Here is a 14,754-nt window from a genome sequence, read left to right on the forward strand (position 1 = left end):
CATGAAATCAGTGTTAAATATATGCATAATCTGTAAATGTGTATGCTATTTTTTTAAGTGATGTATAAAAAGGTAAACTGTGGATTCACTTATTTTCCTTGATTTCAATTTTCATGGATTGAGACAAAATTGATATTTTGAGGGTCCTTGATTACATGGTTGAATCATTTGGTTCTAATATAGTGGCTAAAAATTGTATTTTGTTGAGTTTTTGAATTCATGGTTTCCTCCTATCGCACAAATATTTTTGAATCAGCAGAATATCAGGTAAATACACTTATTTGTGTACTTTCTTCTTTATTTTTTTGTTTTAAAAATCTCAGCTTTTTCATAAATTGATAACAAAAAAGAGAGCTAATGATGAATTTTATTATATTTATAGATATACCTGTTGTTCAAGTGCTGCAAAACACATACACTGTTCAAGTTGGAAACGTTGTGACCTTGCAATGTACTGTGACTGCAAATCCTGCACACACTTCAGTACAATGGCAGAGATTAGTTAATGGTCAAACAACAACCATCAACCTTGGAACTGTTGGCAAATATACAGGATCTTCTGTCAACACACCATCTCTTACTATAAACAATGCTGCTAACTCTGATGAAGGCTATTATATCTGTCGGGCTACTAACTCTGTTGGTACAGGTCAGAGTTCACAGACCTACCTAGATGTAATTGGCAGTAAGTATTTAATGTATTTGAAACTCTGAGAAATGCTATATTGGTAATCCAAACCATTATTTCAATAAATAGATATGTTGTCTGATGACATTCACCAAGTTATTGAAACTTTGTAAGAGATGACCAGTCATGTGTAGCTGGGCAGACTGGTATTTAATTCCATGGGTCAGACATTTTTTTTATAAATGAGGAATGTATCTTTAAATTGAAAAGAAACCAGCTAACCCTTTCTTCCATAATGACGCCTCAATGTGGTATCATAGTTGAAAAGTACGCTTTGAAAAAATTTGAGTCAACGGTACAGTGACCATTAGTTGCTAATATCTATGTCATTTAGTCTCTGGTGGATAGTTGTCTCATTGGCAATCATACCACATCTCCTTATCTTATAATTATAAAATTTGAATCTAATAAAAAAAAGGATATACTTGTTGTGTTACAATTTACAACAATTTACTCTTTTTAAAGAAAGTTGCATTACAATTACCAATAAATTGTTTCTTTTTAAAAGTGTATTACAATTACCAATAACTTTTTTTCTATTCAAAGGTGTATTAACAGTTGTTGTTGCTCAACAACAGTACAGTGTTAATTATGGAAATGCCATAACCCTGGTATGTACTGTCAGTGGTACTCCATCAGCTACATCTGTGTACTGGCAGAAACTGAAAAATGGACAAACATCTACTATTAATTCCAACACAAATACAAACAAATACACAGGATCAACTACACAAAATCCATCACTTACGATTAATAATGCTGATGATACTGATACTGCTACGTATACCTGCTTTGCTGTTAACTCTATTGGTACTGGACAAAGTCAGCAGACGTCCCTTTCAGTGGTTGGAAGTAAGTATTTTTAAAACTTATATATTTTATTTTGTTTAGGTTATTTTACTTTATGTGGAATTCACCATTTCTGAATCTAATGCATTCAGGCAGGAACATATATATTGACGGGACTTGACACTACCTGATTGTTGTCGATTTTATCGTCGTGCCATAGTTAATAAAGATACGAAACAGAAACGGACATGTGTTAAAAACGGACTCGCTATTATCCTAATAATTTCTGATATTATCAATAAAATGTCATTCAAACTAGTTTTATAGTGATGCTAGTGTATCAAACTTGTATTCTGTCACTTCAAATTTGTTAAAATCGCAAGCATTTCATCACAGAATTGTGCAGAATGCAAACCAGGTAATAAAAAAATGGCGGCCATTGCCGCGATGATTTACAAATTCCCAAACTATTATAAAACACTTCACATCAAATAAATCAAACTTATTTTGGTAATTTTATATGACAAAATATATCTACTTAATGATAAAACTTGTATTTATTTACAATAAGGGTTATGTGGTTTATTTGTTGAGCAGTTCTGATAGTTTTTCAGTCAGACGCTACCAATATCCGTAAATCTCGGGAAGTCTCGGGGAGTCCGAGATTTTATCAATTTCATACTGAAAAGCGTATCAGATTCATTTCCCGTTAGATATACTGTTCCCAGATTCAGGGTGATATTTCAAAAACATACCCAAAGTTGTTTGTTTTGATTGGTTAACAACATTCTTGACAGTGAAGGATAACCAACCAATGTGGTAACAATATATTTTGTTATACAAACATTTAAATTACCTATTTTTCTTTAGTTTCTAAGATCATGGAGGTGCATGTTGTACGCACCTCAATCAAATCTCTAAAGAAAATGCATTCTGGGTAATATTTCAAAAGCATATACAAAAATGTTGTGATAACAAAATATCTTTTACAGTGAAGGTTACCAACCACTGTGGTAACACTATTTACTTAATCTTTTTGTACATATAATTAGAATACCTGTAGTTCTTTAGATTCTGAGATCTGGGAGGGGCATATATTTTTTTAGTGGATGACAAACTCAACAAGAATGTGTTTTCATAGGGCATCATGCCTTGCTCACAGTATCACACTTCCATATTAAGTTATCAATGACAACTAGGTGAAAACCATAATTAGGTGCTAGATTCCAGTGTCGACATTAACAGCATCAACAGTCTGTGGTTAAAGTTTTTTTAAGACATCACTAACTTCTTTAAACCTTTACGGAATGTTATGAAATTTAGACAGAAGCTTTTTTATGACCAAAAGACCTTATCCAGAGCAAATTTTGCATATTCTTATTTTCATTTTTTTCCTTATTGTACATGTACCAATAAATGGAAATAATTATTTTTTTACAGTTAACATATAAATACAGTCTAGGTTAAAGTTTTTCAGTCATCAATAGCTTTGTCAAACCTTCATGGAATTTATGAAATTTGCACAGAAGCTTTTTTATGAACAAAAGACTATTCAGAAAAAATTATGAAATTTTATTTTTGCATTTTTCCATATGTTAAAAAGCACTTTTTTTTTTTTCTGTTAACAAGTAGGTAGAGTTTGGGATTAGTTTGTTACACATCAATTTCTTTGTCCAACCTTCATTGAATTCTATGAAACTTTGCAAGATGCTTTTTTATGATAAGATTCTGAAAATATATTTTTTTTCATTTTTTAGTGATTTACTGATAGATAGACTTAGTTTTGCCAATTATTATTTACAGACGGGTCTGGGATTTTTTTTTTACATGACAAATTTTTAAACCTTTATGGATTGTTATGAAACTTGGACAGAAGCTAATCTTCAACTTCAAGTTCAAGATCAAGAAATAGTATCTAAAGAAAATGTTTTACTTTTTATTTCAAATTCTGTACAGTCAACATTTCACTTTTACACTGACACAGCAGAATCCTTTACTAATTTTTGAAAAGTTAGATCAAAAATAGAGGGCATAGTTAGACTTACTATATGATGAAAAGTGGTTACAAACACCTTAATCTTCTTTTTGGAATGTAGTTAAGTGAAAAACACATGCAGAAATTATGTAAAGAATGATCTTCTATTAACATACATATCTCGTTTATCTCCGCAGATCTGCCAATAGCCACAATTGGTTCAAATCAATACGCTATCATTGTCGGAGGATCTGTAACACTAGGATGTAGTGTTAGTGGCAATCCTGCTGTCACTTCTGTACAATGGACAAGGGAAGTTAATGGACAAAATCAGAATGTAGTCATTAGTGGTAGTAATAGATATAGTGGTGGTACGGTCAACTCACCATCACTGGTCATCTCTAACGTTGCCAATAGTGATGAAGGATATTATAAGTGCTCAGCTACAAACATTGTTGGAACAGGAGTGTCTCAGCAAACATTTTTGGATATAACTGGAAGTAAGTCAAAAATTCTATACTGATAATTCAGAAATTATTGCGAGGTTTTTTTATTATTGCGCATAATGATACTGGATGAGTATTGCAATATTTTAAGAATTGCATTATGATATCTCATACATATATCTGTATGCAGATTTTTCCAAAAACACAATAATTAATCTCACATTTTTGTCCATTCTTCAAATTATGCATTTTAAAATAAATGCATGCAATAATTTATGAATTTACAGTAATTACTTTGGGTTTAAAGGAGGGTGTGTCATAAGAGTAACTATTTGGCCACTGAATTAACAAATTCAGTAAAAGAATTTCAAGCTTTTCATAATTATGTTCATTTCATTGATAGAATAGTCAGACATAATCTTGACACTTAAGTGTGATAGAATGGCATGTGGCCTCACCATGATGTTATAAACATGTCTGAATTTACATTTTGACCTAAACTAGCAATTTTACTCATAGTTTTTGCTAATATTAGCTATGAGTCTAGGCCTTAGTCAAAAAGATATTTTACCCACATTACCATCTCTTGTTTTCTGTTAGTACTTTGGTGTAAGATCAATTTTCATGAAAAGAAAATTCTCATGTGAGTTATTTAGATTTAATTTACCATAGTTTTTAGCTGCCATTCATATAATACTTTTGTGTTTTTATTGTAATTTTATGTTAAGGAAGAATTTCTTAATACCTGACTTCAAGGTAATAATTATAATTTATTTTATCTTTTTAAGGCATACCAATTGTCACTGTTCAACAAAGCCAGTATAGTGTTACTGTTGGAAACAGTGTGACCTTGACTTGCACAGTGACCTCTAACCCTGCACATACCAGTGTTAAATGGGTAAAAACATTGAACAATGTAAACACTGACATAGAAGCGACTGGCAGGTACAGTGGAGCTACAGTCAACGGACCATCTCTGACCATTAGTAATTCTGTAAATTCTGATGGTGGATATTATACATGTTATGCTACAAATAGTATTGGAACAGGACAGTCACAGAGTACCTTCCTCAATGTCATAGGAAGTAAGTCCTATTTTTTTTATTACTTACATGTAAAACTTCCATTTTTTGTTATTTTGCACTATTTCAATGGTAACAGAAAATTGAAAGTTTAACAATTTCTTTTGCAGTTTTTCACATCCACACATGATATTTTATTTCTATTATTCAATGTGCTTCTTTATCATCAGTCAGAAAGTATCTTTTTAATCAAATGAATATATTTGTATATCAAAATATGAAATTTATTTGTACAAGGCTTAGAATAGAATATATGGTTCTGCTGAGAATATCTTTTCTGTTTCAAGCACAGAGTACAAATAAAATGAATATTTTGAGACAATGTATGGCTGTTCTCTTTAAACTGCAAATCCTAAAACTGTTCAAAGTAAAATATCTTTGGTTAAAACCAACATTTTTTAATTTGAAGCGTCATAAACATGTGGCAATCTTTTATTTTTTATTTGTATCATAAATAAAACTCTATACGAACACATTATCAACATCACAAACAAGGCGTGATACAGTCAGTGACTGTATATCAGAAATTATCATACAGTCAATGCAATTTGACTGTATAAATAACACAGCTGCAGTATAAATGGATATATACATATACATACATATAGATTTTTGCACTGTTTCTGGTTACAATAAAGAAGTTGAATTTAATTAATAATCTGTATAAGTGAAAGGAAATTTTGGTCAATGAGATTTTAGCCTAAGGATGCTGAACCCAAAACACATATTTTATATATTCCTATTATGTATATACATTGATTTAGTGTTAGCATATTTTATTGGTGATTTCATTATGTATAAATGCTAATATAAACTGATACGAAGTAATTAAAACTACAAGTAATTAAAAAATGGGATTAGGAAACAAGAGCAGTGCTCTTATATAAATCCATTGCTCTAAGTTCAAAAACTAGAATTACAAAACTATACTGATACACTTGATTTATTTGCAGATGCTCCACAAGTAAACATTCTTGCTCCTACATACAGTGTCAATGTTGGAAGTTCTGTTACACTCCAGTGTTCTGTATCAGCTAACCCTGTACACACATCAGTTTACTGGAAAAAGATAGTTAATGGTGTTGCCAATGATATAATCATGGGCACAGCTAACAATAAATATGGTGGATCAACAGTTAGCTCACCATCACTGACCATTAACAATGCCGTTGTTGCAGATGAAGGATACTATGTATGCTATGCTGAGAATTCTGTAGGAACTGGCCAGAGCTCTCAGACTTTCTTAGATGTCATCGGAAGTAAGTTGTTCTACAGAAATATATCATTTTACAAGTACTGTCAGAAAATTTTGCAATGTTTTTTTATTATTGTGCAAACTCAGTAACTGGATGGGTTTTGCAAAAATAAAATCTCACATTTTGAATTTTGAAAGCTTTATTTGTATACAGTATTTTTCTGAAGTCTCAATAATGAATCTCCCATTGTGTCCATTGTTGAACCATCCCAAAGATAAATACACACAAACATTTCTTAACTTTAAGTACGATATAATGGAAAAAGATTTTCATACCACATGGTATCAAAATTCTATAGGAATTTGAAAAAATCCTCACCAATTTTTATTTGGTATTTTTTAAAAACTAATATAAAAGTAGTAAAAAATCTCCATAAGCTGGTCAGGTTTTCTAAGTTGTTTGAAGTAAGTAGCCATCACTAATTTGGTCAGCGTTCTTGAACGGACCACTGAAAATAGCAGTAGTAGGTTACAAAGTTTTGTGGATTTTGGGATTCAAAAACATAACAAAATTCAATACCAGATGAATGACATATTTTCAATACAGATATTCTAGGAAAGTAGAGGTTCAAAAAGTGTATCACATGACATTTATTTTTGCTTCTTTTCCACCCAATCACAAAGGTGAATTCAGAAAATGGAAGGATTTTATAAAATTTCTTCTTCAACCACATTTTTGTATTTTTAGATACATACATACCAGAAATAGTGAAATTGGTTATCATGTATTACTTTCACAAAAGATCAAAAGTGTTTATGTGTGTAAAGTTTTTTTTTAAATTCACTTTTTTAAAGTGTGGAATCATCATTTGGGATTGAATGTATGTTCTGATGTTTAGAAGTGTTTTGTATTTAGTCATTCATATTTGATGTAAGCATATCAAAGCTGGTGATCTTAAGTAGTGCAGTGGATAGGTTTGAAGTATACTGCAAAAACAGTATTAAAAAGAATTGTTCTATTATAAATTAATATGAATATGGTTGTTGTTAATTAACACAATTAAGGAAAAAATGTAATGTAAAACTCTCAATTCAATAATATATATATATATACTATTTCTATTTGTATTTCAGATGCACCTATTGTCAACGTTCTTCAGATATCCTATTCTATCAACATTGGAAGCGACATTGTATTGGGTTGTACTGTTACATCCAATCCTGCTCATACTAGGGTATTCTGGCAGAGGATTATAAATGGACAAGCACAAGACATTACTGTGACCAACACCAATAAATATAGCGGATCAACACTGAATACACCATCTCTCACTATAACTGGTACTCAGGCTGCTGATGCTGGCAGTTACAGATGTTTGGCTGAAAACAGTGTTGGTGTTGGACAGAGTCAAATAACTGTTCTTAATGTTGCCGGAAGTAAGTTCTATAAGTTACTTTGGATTCATTTTTATTCCTTGGATACCAATTTCCATGGATTTCAGGGGTTAATGTAACCCTCCAATTTAAATGTTCAACGAAGTACAAATTTTCTATAGGCTTGATGGCAGACTCTGGCAAAACTACTCAATCAAATATCCAAGAATATATAATTTTTTCTCAATCTAAGAAAATTGCAACCCATGAAAATGAATGAAACCACAATATGGCTAAGTAATTATTGTCCTATGTACACTTTCAAAGTGTTTGATAAAAAAATATAATAGATTAATTCTTCCCAAGTGCAAAAATAGCAGATGATTAACACTAAAATTTGAAAAAAAATTACTTTTCCACATAGAAATCAGGTAGGAAGTGGTGTTAGGTAGTAAATGAATTTACATCTGATGGAAAAATGCAAATACTTTGAAAAAAGATTTAGAAATTAACTGTCAATAATTTTTGTTTGCATTTATGTGTTATTTGTTCAGAGACATACAATGTATACATCTTAAAAGTGTACGTCAAAATTAAGTAAATTATAATACTGTTGTGAATGAAAAGTTTTCTTAATAGAGCATTTATTCATGAAAAAGTAACAAACTGGTTAAATTGTACATGATGATGGATGGCTGCTTAACGTCCAGCAGCAAATCAATATGCATATTCAGGACGAGAACATGTTAATGTAATATGAATATTAACCCTGCTTTGTACTACACCGAAACGCTGAGCTGGATTTTTAACATGCTAGTTCACAAGGTGACAGTCCGCAGGAAGACATGTAATCTTACCCAGATACATTATTCTGACTCTGAGCCAACCAGTCTTTGCTCTTACTCCTTAATGCTGCATGCTTAGCGGAAAAGCAGCAAATACCAATTTTAAAGTCTTTAAAGCCTCTCGCACTCGAGGCGAACACGCTACCACAAGACCACCAAGGCGGTTAAATTGTACATAAAATGAAAAGCCTCTTAAACTGGAAATCAAACTACACTAATAATTACAAATATGTGTTTTACAATATGAACTCATTTAACTGTATATTGAAGAAAATACCAAACATGTCCTTTTTGATAGATTATATATAAATTTTTTTTAAATATGCATTGTTCAAATTTTGAATGTTCCATTAGGTTTTTGAATGAAAAAGCATTCATGATAGGATATTAATACATATAAAATGCTACTGTATTGGCACCCATACCTTATAGTTTCGATAAAAAAATCGGCCTATTTTACCCCATGCTTCAGTGACATTGTGAGTGATTTTTATATTATTGAACTGTTGGTTTTTAATTGATTGTGTTTTTAAAGAATATCTCAATTTCTTTTACCCTGTCCTTTCAAAATTTTTATATTCTACAAATGTTGCTTATTTGATGAGCTTATGAGAAATTAACATATGATACACTTTTGATAATTAACATGTGTTGAATAAACATAGGAATTGTGATGATTTTGAGGCTTTACAATTGTTTCATACTCCAACAAATTTGATGAAAATTAGATTGTTCCATGTGAAGTGTCCTGATTAATTTTTTGAAGTATTTAGTAATATCCACTCCTGTTTACCTACAGAACTGAGGTAGTACATAAAATAGTTCCACTAAATTTTATCATATAATTCCCTGTATTACTAGTCAAAATGACAGAACATCTTTATGACTTTTTCAGATGTTCCAACTGTTGTATTAACTCAGACATCATACACTGTTGGTTATGGTGACACACTGGTAATTGGATGTACTGTTACATCATCTCCCGCTCATACAAGTGTATACTGGCAGAGAATAAGTGGTAATGGTGTCACACAGACCATCACTGTACAAAACAACAACAAATACTCTGGTTCTACTGTACAGACACCATCCCTGACTATCTTAACTGCTGATGGTAATGATGTAGGAGAGTACATTTGTTTTGCTACCAACTCTGTTGGAACAGGTCAAAGTTCAAGAGGAGTTGTAGCTGTTACAGGAGGTTAGTATTTTTTTTTGGGGGGGGGGGGGATGTTAATGCTGAAAACAGGCTAAAGTAACAACTGTTAAATGACAACAATTTATTGCATAGCTGTATATCAGCATATTTTCAAGGATTTTTTAGAAACAAGAGAAGCATTTTATTATGTGTATGAAATGAGGTAACATTTATTACTCAGATGCCACTTTTATATCTTGGATAAATATAAATTTTAAAACATAACCATATGTAAAGTTATGATTAATTTCTCTCTCTTATTAACAGCTGCTCCAACAGTCCGAATTTTGCAGAGCTCCTACAGTGTACAAAGAGGTAACCCCATCACTCTAGAATGTGAAGTCACTTCCTCCCCAGATCATACAAGTGTTTTCTGGACCAGATTAGTCAACAGCCAGACTGTTACACTCACCATGACTGGAGCTAAATATGGAGGTTCAACTGTTAGTTCACCATCATTGATCATATTTAATGTGGAGGACAGTGATGAGGGAGCTTATATTTGTCATGCTACAAATGGAATTGGAGCGGGTCAAAGTTCACAGACTTTCCTCAATGTGGAAGGATGTAAGTTAAATGTTGTATGAAATTGCAAATGGTTGTGGTTACATTTTGATTGTCTTATTGGGCACCTAGAAGAATCAGAGAATGCACCCACCCCCCAACCCCAAAATCTTAAAAAAAATTGTATGTGTATTTAAACCATTTTCATGCTTCTTTTCATTTTCGGACACCCTTGAATACTTAAGTGTCGAACATTTGTCTTTGGAAAAGGACTTGCACATGTTGGAAAGTTTGGTGAGACATAAAGACATAAATTGTCAACAAAGTATAGATAATTAGATAAGCATATCTTGTAGCAATGGAGTCAATTGTTTTTCCTTTAGTATCCATTGATCTGGAAGTTTTGCAGTGCAAATGGTTTATCCACTTTGATCAAAACAAAGTTGTTAACTTGAGTTATTGTTTTAATTTTTCAGATGTACCAGCTGTAGTAGCTAGTATTAAACCAACAGTCAATGTTGGAGAGTCAGTTGTTATTAACTGTATTGTCACAGCTGATCCTAAAGAAACTTCCATCACATGGCAAAAAGTGGTGAATAGTGTTCCTACAACCCTATCTATATCTAGTAACAATAGATACTCTGGTGGAACTGTCCAGACTCCAGCTCTCACCATTTCTAACGTAGAAGACAATGATGAAGGACAGTATATATGTCAAGCTACTAACACTGTAGGAACAGGATCTAGTAATCAAGTCTATCTGGATGTTGTAGGAGGTAAAGTTCTGTGTTATTGTTACATTTAAATGATGTTGATTTTATATTAAGTTAAATAAGTAAACTAGCAGTGGCCCTGTAATTGCTTAAATCCACTCTATTTGGACTTGTTGGATAGTTGCCCCATTGGCAATCATACCACATCTTATTTTATGTCACAAGGCATTTTTGATGTTGTTGTTAACTGTAGTATTGTTTTATTAACAGATTACGATGAACAAAGTAGTAAGGCATTCTTACAACAAATTAGTAAGACATTCTTACAACAAATTAGTAAGACATTCTTACAAAAAATTAGGAAGACATTCTTACAACAAATTAGTAAGACATTCTTACAACAAATTAGGAAGACATACATTCTTACAAAAAATTAGGAAGACATACATTATTACAACAAATTAGGAAGACATTCTTACAACAAATTAGGAAGACATTCTTACAACAAATTAGGAAGACATTCTTACAACAAATTAGTAAGACATTCTTACAACAAATTAGGAAGACATTCTTACAACAAATTAGGAAGACATTCTTACAACAAATTAGGAAGACATTCTTGCAACAAATTAGGAAGACATACATTATTACAACAAATTAGTAAGACATTCTTACAACAAATTAGTAAGACATTCTTACAACAAATAAGGAAGACATTCTTGCAACAAATTAGGAAGACATACATTCTTACAAAAAATTAGGAAGACATTCTTACAACAAAGTAGTTAGACATTCTTACATCAAATAGGTAAGACATTCTTACAACAAATTAGTAAGACATTCTTACAACAAATTAGTAAGACATTCTTACAACAAATTAGGAATCTTACAACAAATTAGGAAGACATTCTTACAACAAATTAGTAAGACATTCTTACAACAAATTAGGAAGACATTCTTACAACAAATAAGTAAGACATTCTTACAACAAATTAGGAAGACATTCTTACAACAAATAAAATTAGGAAGACATTCTTACAACAAATAAGTAAGACATTCTTACAACAAATTAGTAAGACATTCTTACAACAAATAAGTAAGACATTCTTACAACAAATTAGTAAGACATTCTTACAACAAATTAGTAAGACATTCTTACAACAAAGTAGGAAGACATTCTTACAACAAATTAGGAAGACATTCTTACAACAAATTAGTAAGACATTCTTACATCAAAATTTGATTTCATATATTTAATTTTTTTTATTAAAAGCTAAAACTTGAATAATTATGATTTTTAGAGCCTCCAAGACTGACCTATGTAACACCAAGCAGAATAACAGTTACAGAAGGGGACTTAATACTTGCCACATGTGTCAGTACAGCCAATCCAACACCTACATACACCTGGTATAAAGATAACAGTGTTCAAGCTTTCGCAACTGGTGATAAATTGAGGATTGAAAACTCTGCCAGAACTGACATGGGAACCTACACTTGCCGTGCACGTAACAACTATGGTTTAGATGAAGCAGCTCTTACAGTTGATGTTCAGTGTAAGTTGTTAAAAGAACTTTAAAAATCAGAAAAAGCTATTAGAGCTGGTTTTGAAGCTGTATATGTAGACATTTTCATGATAAAATGAAGTCAAAACAGGAGTGATGAAGCATTAGCATTATTTTCAGGAAAATTGATGGATAGTATTTTGCATTGATAACTATGTGGGAAAATGTTGTATTTCTTTGGATAGCTCCTCCCTCAACATGATTAAAAATATTTCACTTATTTTTGGTTAAAATGACATATCTATAGGTTTATTAAGTAAGTATTGATTTTACCCAAATTCTACTAATTTTTTTTTATTGATAATGATATCTTAACAGATACAATTTGTGGCCAAAATTATTTTCAAACTAAATGATTTTGTATACATTTCATAATCCATGAAAGCGTTTGACTAAAGACATGAAAATGTCACATGCGTCCCCAAAATTTGGTCCCAAGTAGAATATCAACTAGTTTGAATGATACCTTTCCTGAAACCATAGCCATTCAGCTATAAAAAAAAAATAGAATAAAAGGTGTTTTTTGTCTCAATTGTAAAATTGCATCACACAGTAACAATGAAAATAAAGGAAGTAAACATAACAAAAATTTATGGACCCATAGGTATGGATATTAATATGAGGACTGTGAAACAAAAAGTTGCCAATAAAACATACATAAAACAATCTTTAAGAATAATTTTAACTGAACAATAATTTTCATATTTTAAAAATTCACCTGGGTCAAATTATGAAACCACATGCCTAACTCAGTATTGCACTAACACCTTTGGTCACATACTGAACAAAATGTGTAGGAAAAATTGAAAGTGTAAATTACAGTTTGTAGATGCTATTATACATATAACAGTATCTCTCTTCACAGAAAAGCCTGATGTTACTTTTTTATCAATGACTTCCACATTCATTGTTGTTGTAATTTTTTTGGTGGTTCTGTGAGCATTACCTAATATGAATAAATATGAATTTTATTACAGACAAGCCTGATGTAACTATTTCAACTTCAACTTCAACATTTAATGGTGTTGGTGGTGGTTCTGTCAACATTCCATGTACACACCTTGCCAACCCTGCTGTAACAGCAGTAATCTGGAGAAAGGTGTCGGGTGGTGTGACAGAAACATTGACTGTCGGTGGAAACAAATATGCTGGAGGTGGATTATACCAGTCTGGTCTTACCATCTATAATCTACAGGCTAGTGATGTCGGTACATACCAATGTTTGGCTACAAATGACGTTGGTACAGGAGAGAGTGAAATCGTCACTTTGAATGTTGATACACAAGGTATATATAAAGCAAATGCTGGAAACATTTTTTTTTTTATTATGTATTGTCATTAGTCTTTGGTTGTAGTACTGTCTAGTTCAGTCATTAGACTGCTGTTGTGGTACAGTCAGGACTATTGTTGTGGTATTGTCAGATTCAGTCATTTCATAATTATATTTAATTAAATTCAACAGATGAAGACTTCTCTCAATGTTTTTTTTTTGTATTAAGAAAGTAGCAATATAAAAAATTTTAAAAAATAAGGAAATCTCAAAGTTACCAATTATTTTAAGCATTTATTATACACTAGTTTACACTTCTTTGACTTGTATCTGCAGTAGCTGAAGGGTGAAATCATAAACAATCATATTAACTATTGCAAATGAGAGTTGTTGTTTTAATACTTCATGTTAGGAAAAGTGAAACTGAGTCAATATGATTTTATGTACCGTATATACATTATAGCAATTTACTGACTGGTTATTGATATTTTTTCCAGCTGCGCCTTTCGATGTCAGAATTAATCCAGTATATGTGGATGTGATTGCTGGTGCTAATTTCGATGCTACCTGTACATCTAAAGGAGATCCTGCTCCTACCTTTGCTTGGTACTATGCTGACAAAATGATTCAGACTGGACCACAACTGACTGTAACAAGCACTATCAGTACTGATGGTGGACTGTATACTTGTGTAGCCACTAATTCACAGGGAATGGCCCAAGCTAGTATGGATGCTAATGTTAGATGTAAGTATTGCTTTAAATTTATATGCAATTGGACTGGTTTGAAAAATCATACACTTTTAAATCTGTCATTCTTCATTTTTCATCTAATCATTAGAGAAATGTATTCTACCACTAAAGTCTGTTGACAATATATTTATCCACTCTGGTAGAGTTAAATTTTAAAATTATAAAAAGATTAGCATGCCTTGCATTTTAAAGTACCTCGAGTGGATAAATATCCTTATCAATGTATAGATGTGATAGTATTGTTACATTATTAAAGTTTGAGTTTGCATGCAAAAAATTGAGTCTTTAACTTAAATCAGCTGATGGCTCAATTATATGTACAAATAAACTTGACTAATGCCATCTTAGATATTATCAT

At 31.6% G+C, this 14,754-nt stretch overlaps 1 protein-coding gene across 13 annotated transcripts in view; it reads left to right on the forward strand.

Moving 5' to 3' along the window:
* LOC127698596 (hemicentin-1-like) overlaps positions 1-14,754 on the forward strand; it is a 213,465-nt gene that overhangs the window by 190,745 nt on the left and 7,966 nt on the right. For all 13 annotated transcript variants that reach the window (XM_052202108.1, XM_052202111.1, XM_052202112.1 and 10 more), the window contains 12 exons: positions 383-685; positions 1,235-1,540; positions 3,650-3,952; positions 4,687-4,983; positions 5,934-6,239; positions 7,310-7,612; positions 9,290-9,595; positions 9,860-10,159; positions 10,573-10,872; positions 12,111-12,365; positions 13,352-13,660; positions 14,142-14,390. In XM_052202108.1, the coding sequence (XP_052058068.1) occupies positions 383-685; positions 1,235-1,540; positions 3,650-3,952; positions 4,687-4,983; positions 5,934-6,239; positions 7,310-7,612; positions 9,290-9,595; positions 9,860-10,159; positions 10,573-10,872; positions 12,111-12,365; positions 13,352-13,660; positions 14,142-14,390 (3,537 nt within the window). The remainder of the gene's footprint in view (positions 1-382; positions 686-1,234; positions 1,541-3,649; positions 3,953-4,686; positions 4,984-5,933; positions 6,240-7,309; positions 7,613-9,289; positions 9,596-9,859; positions 10,160-10,572; positions 10,873-12,110; positions 12,366-13,351; positions 13,661-14,141; positions 14,391-14,754) is intronic.

Source organism: Mytilus californianus, unplaced genomic scaffold, assembly GCF_021869535.1.
Source record: "Mytilus californianus isolate M0D057914Y unplaced genomic scaffold, xbMytCali1.0.p SCAF_4, whole genome shotgun sequence".
NCBI lineage: Eukaryota > Metazoa > Mollusca > Bivalvia > Mytilida > Mytilidae > Mytilus > Mytilus californianus.